Source organism: Eimeria tenella, genomic scaffold (assembly GCF_000499545.2).
Source record: "Eimeria tenella Houghton genomic scaffold, Eth_scaff9, whole genome shotgun sequence".
NCBI classification, from domain to species: Eukaryota; Apicomplexa; class Conoidasida; order Eucoccidiorida; family Eimeriidae; genus Eimeria; species Eimeria tenella.
In genome coordinates, this window is record NW_013543465.1 from 124534 (window position 1) to 132070 (window position 7537).

The 7537-nt window shown below is 54.8% G+C and overlaps 1 protein-coding gene across 1 annotated transcript; it reads left to right on the forward strand.

The window, feature by feature from the left end:
* Window positions 1–2793: 2793 nt before the first annotated feature.
* ETH_00008540 (uncharacterized protein) lies at window positions 2794–4494 on the forward strand (the record flags this gene model as incomplete). Its single annotated transcript, XM_013378521.1, has 1 exon — window positions 2794–4494. The coding sequence occupies one exon, from the start codon at window positions 2794–2796 to the stop codon at window positions 4492–4494; it is 1701 nt and encodes a 566-aa protein (XP_013233975.1).
* Window positions 4495–7537: the final 3043 nt, after the last annotated feature.

A 7537-nucleotide genomic window follows, 5' to 3' on the forward strand; every position in this document is an offset into this window, starting at 1 on the left:
TTCATTTCCACTTTCATTTCCTTTTTCATTCCTACTTTCATTTCCACTTTCATATCCACTTTTATTTCCAGAGAAGAGCGCGTCGAGCACTTTGAAACAAATGTGCACTTGAACAAGTGCATGCGTTTTATTTGTGGACTTCACCAGTTTTCTTTTTCTCATCAACTTGCCGATCTCAGACTTTCTTTTCTTTTCTTTGTTTGTCTCTCAGACTCTTTCTTTTCTTTGTTTGTGTCTTCTTTTGTCTCTTCCAAAACCCCGACAGCCTTACTGGCTTTTTATTTTGCGACAAAGAATATCATCTGCTAGTGAAGAGCAAACACAGTCGAAATAGAAAAGGACTAAAATGTATTTCTTATTATTTATATTGCCAGATAGCTAGCTGCCTAGGTAGCTTGCTAGCTAGCTAGCTTGCTAGCTAGTTGGTATTTCTTCTTTATTGAATTTAAAGAGTTGCAAAAGCAAATAAAAATACCACAAAGTCCATTTCCACATAAGAGCTGCGAGCCCTCAAGGCCATTTGGCTTTTGCCTTTTAGAACGACTTCGAAACTTCATAAAACCCCTTTTGTTCATTTCGTGAAAACAATTAAAAGATTTTAAAACAAAGGTTGGAAATCCAAAACTAGTCCTTCAATAGCCAAGATGTAATCTTTCAATTGCTTTTTCACTTAATAAGACTTCCATTTCTTTCCAAAAGCAGCAGCAGCAAATTTCCCCGCAGCAAAAAAGGCAGCTGGCGGAGGGCCCCTTTGAAGCCTTTTGAGCAAACAAGTGGGGGCCCCGCTGCGAGCTTCATCCCGGCTAGCTAGCTAGCTAGTTAGCTAGCTAGCTAGCTAGCTAGCTAGCTAGTTAGGAGGTTGCGTCGCTGGCTAGCTAGCTGGATAGCTAGCTGGCTAGCTAGCTGGCTAGCTAGCTGGCTGGCTAGCTAGACTGCGTCTACAGCGGCCTGGCCGGCGCTGCCGCTAGCCAAATGCTTCTTTTGGCACTTTTGCATACACTTAAAGTACTTGAAGTTTTTAAAAGCTGAGAATAATTTATTCAAACAGAAGTGCATGCATGCAGGGCTTTTGTCTTTTGCATAAAATGAATTTAAACAGTTTATTATTCATAATGACTTGAAGGGCTGGAGCAGGATCTGCTGGGTCTAAATAAATAATTCAAGTTTTGAAATTATCTTTCACTTTTTGCCAATTTAAGAAATGAATTATTTTTGCTTCGAGTCCCGAAGATGACTGGTCCCTTATGGCAGCTAAATGCCTGCAGTCAAGTTTATTTAAAAAAGAAATTGCAATGAAAAGAATTTTATTGAAAACAAAGAAAGTGGAAATATTATTTGCAATTTAGAATTGCAAATAAAGTCTGACTGAAGCAGCTGCAGCAACTCCAGCTCCAAGAAGGGCATTTGTTGCAGCAAGCTTCGGCCTTTGCTCATTTCCAGTTTCATAAATAAATAACTAAATGAGTAAATATATATAAAAAAATAAATAAATGAATAATGAATGAATATATTATATATTTGAGCTTTTTATCCTTTGTTTCAGTGCTGCAGGACTCGCACTTTCTAAAGTACTTCGCAGCGACGCAGTTCTGCACTTTGGGCCATTTCGGGCTCCAGCTTTCTCTTCTTTTTATGCAGCACCAAAAACAAGGAAACAAAAAGTTTTAGACTTTCGAATAAATTCAAATTCGCATATTTAATGTCTTATCACGAATAAAACAGTTCCAAAAATAGGATTTTGAATGGCCTTCCACTCGCTCTTGTGGGGAGCTTTTGATTCTCCAGAAGGCCCCGTTTCGTCTCTCCGAATTTGGAGGAGTTTGCAGCAGCAAAAGAAGTTTAATTTGAAGAAATGAACTTGTGAAACATTGTAGAGAGCCTGTGGGCAAGCGTGCTGAGTGTCTCAGCCGCCCGGGGTGGCCGGCGGCGTTTAAGCGACTAACGCGACGGCTAAAGACCGGCAGAAACTGCAAAATAAACTCAAATAGTACTTTTTAAAAGTTATTATTCAGTGAAATCTCTTTGGGGAGAGCTGGGGGAGGCAGCCCGTGCAGTTTTAGTGGGCAGAGGAGTGCCGCGATGCGCTGCGCGGCGATTCTGGACTAGCGGAAACTCGAAGTTGCAAGCTCTCGAGCCAGCTTCGAATGTCTTTATGATTTAAAGTAAATAAAAAGTTGAATTTGGCGGGAAAAACCAGCTGCATTCGGCTAAGGGGAGGGGAAATCGGCGGATGGGTGATCGCTCCACCGGGGTTTCGAGCGGAGTATTGGGGTGTCTATACAGCCGCGCGGTTTGCGTCTCGCGAAGTTCTCCGGGGGTTTGCGAGTTTGGAAAGCGGAATAAATAAAGAATAAAAGCGGATCTGGAAGCCAGAGGCGTGCGGGGCGGGTGGCGTAGCGGAGCTCTGCGGCGCGTGTTCTAGGGGCGCACCATTAGCGGGCGATTAGCTGCTGATCTGGGCGTTTGTGGGGCGTTTCGCGCGCGAAATTGGAAAAGACACGGAAAAAGAAGGAGAGGGGGCCTTGGGAGGGAAGTGGAGGCAGCAGCAGCAGCTGCGAGCAGCAGCAGCAGCTGCGAGCAGCAGCAGCAGCGGCCGCCGCACCCAAGCCGGTGACGGCATTCCTTCCGTTGCGAGAGCATCGGCGCACTGCGTTCGGGGCGGGGCCTGGGACTGCGCACTTGAGGAGTTTCGTTTCTGCAGACTTTTGCAAAAAGCTTTTTAAAAACTCGAAGAGACTTGCGGCTTTCCGTTTGCGGAGTTTCCCGGCAGACGCGTCGCGGGCGAGCAGCAAGATGCAGGAAGTGGCGCTGAAAGAGGGCGCCGGCGCTTCGCAGCGCGCGGCTGCGGCCGCCGCGCCCCCTCCGCAGCAGCAGCAGCGCAGCAGCAGCAGCAAACTGCTGCAGTCGCTGAAGTCGCTGCTGCCGCGCAGCGACCTGCCCGGCGCGCAGCAGCCCACGCCCTGGGGGCTGAACAGGTACGTGATCCTGGCGATCTACCTGGTGTACGTACTGCTGACGGGCTGCGTGTACTTCGGCTGGGCCTCGATATCTTCGCTGCTGCTGCGGGCCTCCAGCTTTTCGCACTTGTGCGAAAAAGACGAACTGGGAAACTTCCTGCACGACATGACGCGGGAAAAAGGCTTCATCTGCAACGAACAGGAAGCTGCAGTGCAGCACTTGTACACCATCACCCTCGCAGTGCACACGACCTTCAGCTCGATAGCGGGGACCACGATGGACTTGGCGGGGCCGCTGGCGACGGCTGCGCTGGGGCAGGTCTTCAACTTCGCGGGGTGGGCGCTGCTGGCCTGCAGCACGGCCAGCAGCAGCAGCGGCGGCAGCAGCAGCAGCAGCAGCAGCTTGTACGCGGGCTTCGTCTTCATCGGCATGGGCGCAGACATGGGCTTTCTGCCCACGCTCTGCATCACGCGCCTCTTCCCCGGCAGCGCGGGCCTCAGCATAACGCTGCTGGGGAGTGCAGCCTCTGCTTCCTTCGCGGTGCCCCTGGTGCTGGAGAGCATCTACAAGGCTGTGGCCGCGGGGGGCCCCCCGGGGGGCCCCCCGGGGGGCCCCCAGAAGGTGTTCTGGGCGTACGCGGGCCTGGGCCCCGGCCTGTGTCTGCTGCTGGCGCTGCTGTTCGTGCCGCGGCGGGGCTTCCGGGACTTCCGGGACGCGGCGCAGCGCGAGGCGCCCACGCAGGCGCCCTGCGAGCCCGCAGCAGCAGCAGCAGCAGCAGCAGCAGCAGCAGCGGAGCCGGGCTGCGAGCTGGACCTGTGCATGCAGGTGCAGGTGGCGGACCCCGCGCCCGGGGACTCGCGCTGCGCCATCCCCGGGGCCAGCTTCTTCAAGCAGCTCTTCTCCGCCAAGTACTTGGTGCTGACGCTGTACTTCGTGGGGGTGGGCTGGGCCAGCGCCTTCTACCAAGAGGCCCACAACAGACTCTTGTCGGAGGCGGCGAAGGACTTTCTGAAGGTGCTGCTGCCGCTCTCCTTCCTGCCCTGCATTCTGTGGGGCTACCTCGCGGACCGCTGGGGCATTCTGCGCGTCATCTGCGCATGCAACACCAGTGGTCTGCTGATGTACCTCTTCACGTGGGGCGGTGGTCCACTGGGCTACCTCTCCGTGCTGTGCTTCGCGAACTACATGTCCGTCTTCACCTCGCAGGTCTTCGTCTACATCGAGCAGCACTTCACCTACGAGCACTTCGGCAAGCTCATTGGCCTCATTCAGATGGTCGGCGGCCTCAGTTCCCTCGCATGCAACCCGCTCTACTCCAAGGTGGCTTTGAACCCCGCCATTCCCAACGGCCTCCGCCTGGTCCAGGGGGTCATGGTGGGCCTTTGCTGCCTCCAGTTCTGCTGGATTGCGGCGCTCGCGTGGCTCGGCCGCAGCGACAAGAGCCCCGCGCAGCTCCGCGCCAAGCAGCAGCGCGCCGCCGGCCTCCAGCTCACCGACCCCAGCCTTTCCCCCGCGCCCCGGGACTCCGTGCCCTAGCGGACCACTGGTCCGGACCAGTGGTCCACTGGTCCGGGCCGCTCGGCCGCTGGTGCGGAGGCTGTGCAGGCCTCGACTCCCTCGCCCTGCTGCTGCCTCAGCAGCCCGCACCGCCGCAGCAGCGGCCCCGGGCCCGGGGCCCCGGCCCCGCAGCCAGCGGGGCCCTACCCCGGGGGCCCTCGCCGCTCGCAGCTGCTCCGTTGTTTTGACTCGAGAATCTGCAGCTTTTGTTGTTGTCTGTCCGGCGCCTTCTCGCGCGTTTCTCTTCTCCGGGTGCGGCCTATTTGATTTTTTAGGGAGCAACAACGCCTTCGTCGAAATTGTGGGGTTCGTGTTGCTGCTGCTGCCTGCGCGGCAGCCGCCGCAGCAGCCCGCAGCTCTTCTTTCCACTGCAGCAGCGCCCTCCTGCGCGCCGCCTTGGCCTCTCGGTAAAAGAAATCTGTGTACCGCTTCTCCTGCGCCGTCGTTTCGCCGAGCTCGCCCCGGGGGGCCCCGGGGGCCCACGGGGCCCCACGGGGCCCCGGGGACCCGGGGGCCCCTCTAGACGCCCCGCGGGGGCCCCCGGGACCCCCACGGGGCCCCGCGGGCTCGCCCGCCGGGGCCCCCCGCTGCTGCGCAGCTAGCGCAGCTTGCTGCTGCTGAGCCGGCCATGTGAGGCCCCGCCAGGCAGCAGCGGGAAGCTGGCCCTGGGCACTTTCTTAGCACTCGCAGGGACCTGCGTTTTTGAATAATAGTTGCAAAAGGATTCCTGCAGCGGCAGCTGGCGCCGCAGCAGGACCTCTAAACCCTATAGGGGGGTCTGGGGTTTGCGCCTGCGCCCCAGCAGCCGTGCGCGTGCGCCCGGGGCCGCCAGCCGCCGATTTAGGGTTTAGGGTTTAGGGTTTAGGTGCGTTGGGGGGTGCGTGCGAGGGTTCGTGTGCGGGCGAAAGCTCGTGAAGGCGAAGAAGCAGCAACTGAGCCGCCGCCTCCTCCGAAGCTCCAGCTTGTTCAACTTTTCGGAAAGCTGCGGTTTCGCGGGAGAAAAAGCTTTGAAAAGACCACCAGTGGTCCACTGGTGTTGCTGCGGCTGCCCGTATCGCCTGGCAAGGGAGTGCTTTGCTTGTTATTCTTCTTTCGCGGTCAAGAGGGCAAGAGTCTTGCAGTCCACTCGGCTGGGCCGTCGCGCAGTGCAGGCGAGGCCGTGACCAGTTGCTTCCCCTGTGGAAAGAAACACCATTTATTTGAATGTTTAAAGTAGCTGCTGAGCGCCTACCAACTCTGAAACGCCATAGTGCAGTTCCACTTCTTTCGTCTTCTGCTCTTCCGAGTAGCACTCGATCGACCACACAAAACAATTGCATTTGATTGACCTCGAGGGCCAGACAAACAAACTGGATTTGATTAGTCTCGAGGGAACAGACAAAACAATTAGATCTGATCAGTCAGTCAGTCAAGTAGGCCGCTGGAATCAATTCAGACGCGTGAACAAGACAGTTCTTCTTCCTGTGTCGGAAGGAAATGAAGTGATCCAGAGTTAGTTAGTTTTTAAACGCATTCCGTCGTCTTTATTTATATTTAATCACTCTTCGCTTGCAAAAAAGGCGGCCATTTTGCATGCAGCTTCCTGCCGTTCACGTTTCCCGCGCAATTCAAGTTCCGGCTGTTTTCGCATTAAAGGAGGAACTGAAAGCGCGCAATTAGTGCCATTATCTCAAACATCCGAGGATTTAATTGAATTTGAAGAGTCAGCAGACTCAGAAAAAGACAGCATCGAAAGTCCCGTATTCAGCTTTATTTTGTTGTTGTTCGCCGTCGTTCAGAAATTCAAGTTGAAAAGAGCTGCTGCTCGCCAGCAGCAGCAGCCGCTGGGCTTCGATGAAGCAGCAAATGCCAAATGAATGCCAAATGCACTTCTTGAAAGTGTTTGCAAAAGAAATAAGTGTTTATTATTAACTCAGACACCAGTTTGCCCGCGAGGCAGGCCGTGCAGCAACAAATTGACAGAAGCAGCAGCACTTCGCGCAGCTCGAAAACAAATAAGAAGCAGAATAAAATATATTTGTGTAGAATAAGTGGGAAATTATTTATCTTGAAATACACGCGCATGGATTCAGTGTCCAGGACTACCTGGCGCAAACAGCAAATTATCTGCTTCTTATGAAACAAATAAGAAGCAGCAAATTGTCTGCTTCTCATTAAACAAATACGAAGCAGTAAATTGTCTGCTTCTCAAGAGCTGCAGCGGCTGAGGGTTTACTGCCACCTCCGAGTCTCAGTGAAGACTCAATTTGCCGCTTCTAGCACTACTGGGGTTTGCTGCTGCGTCTAAACCCTAATTAAGCGCCGCAGTAAACTCTAATGAGAGTCATTGCCGCGTGCAAACCCTTGTGAGGGTTTGCAGCCTCGTCTAAACCGTTGTGAGGGTTTGCAGCCTCGTCTAAACCGTTGTGAGGGTTTGCAGCCTCGTCTAAACCCTTGTGAGGGTTTGCAGCCTCGTCCAAACCCTTGTGAGGGTTTGCAGCCCCGTCCAACCCTTGTGAGGGTTTGCAGCCCCGTCCAAACCCTTGTGAAGGTTTGCAGCCCCGTCTACACCGTTGCAAGGGTTTGCAGCCCCTTTTAAACCCCCGCAGGGTTTGCTTCCGCATCCGAAGCCCGCAGAGGGTTTGTTGCATCCCTGGCGCGCGTCTGCCGCGGCGCGGAGGCCCTCCGGCGAGCCGAGGGTTTAGGGTTTAGGGTTTAGGGTTTGGGGCGGGGGCTTGTGGGCGGCCTGGATGCGCCCGAGGGCTGCGATCCAGAGGAACTGCAGCGCGAGCAGCAAAATGAAAACCTCCGAAACCCTCGCGAGCGAAAGCTGGTGAGACACCGCAACAGCAGAGTACAGCGGGTTGCACAGCAGCGCAGCAAAACCCCCCAGCAGCTGCAGCAGCCCCACAGCTCGCCCGAACTCCCTCGCCCCGAACCTTTGCTGCGCGTAAACAAACACTTGGCTGGTGAACGCGGAGATGAACACTGTGAAGAACAACACCGACGCAAGTCCCCACCCAAACGCGCCTTCAGGGGCCCC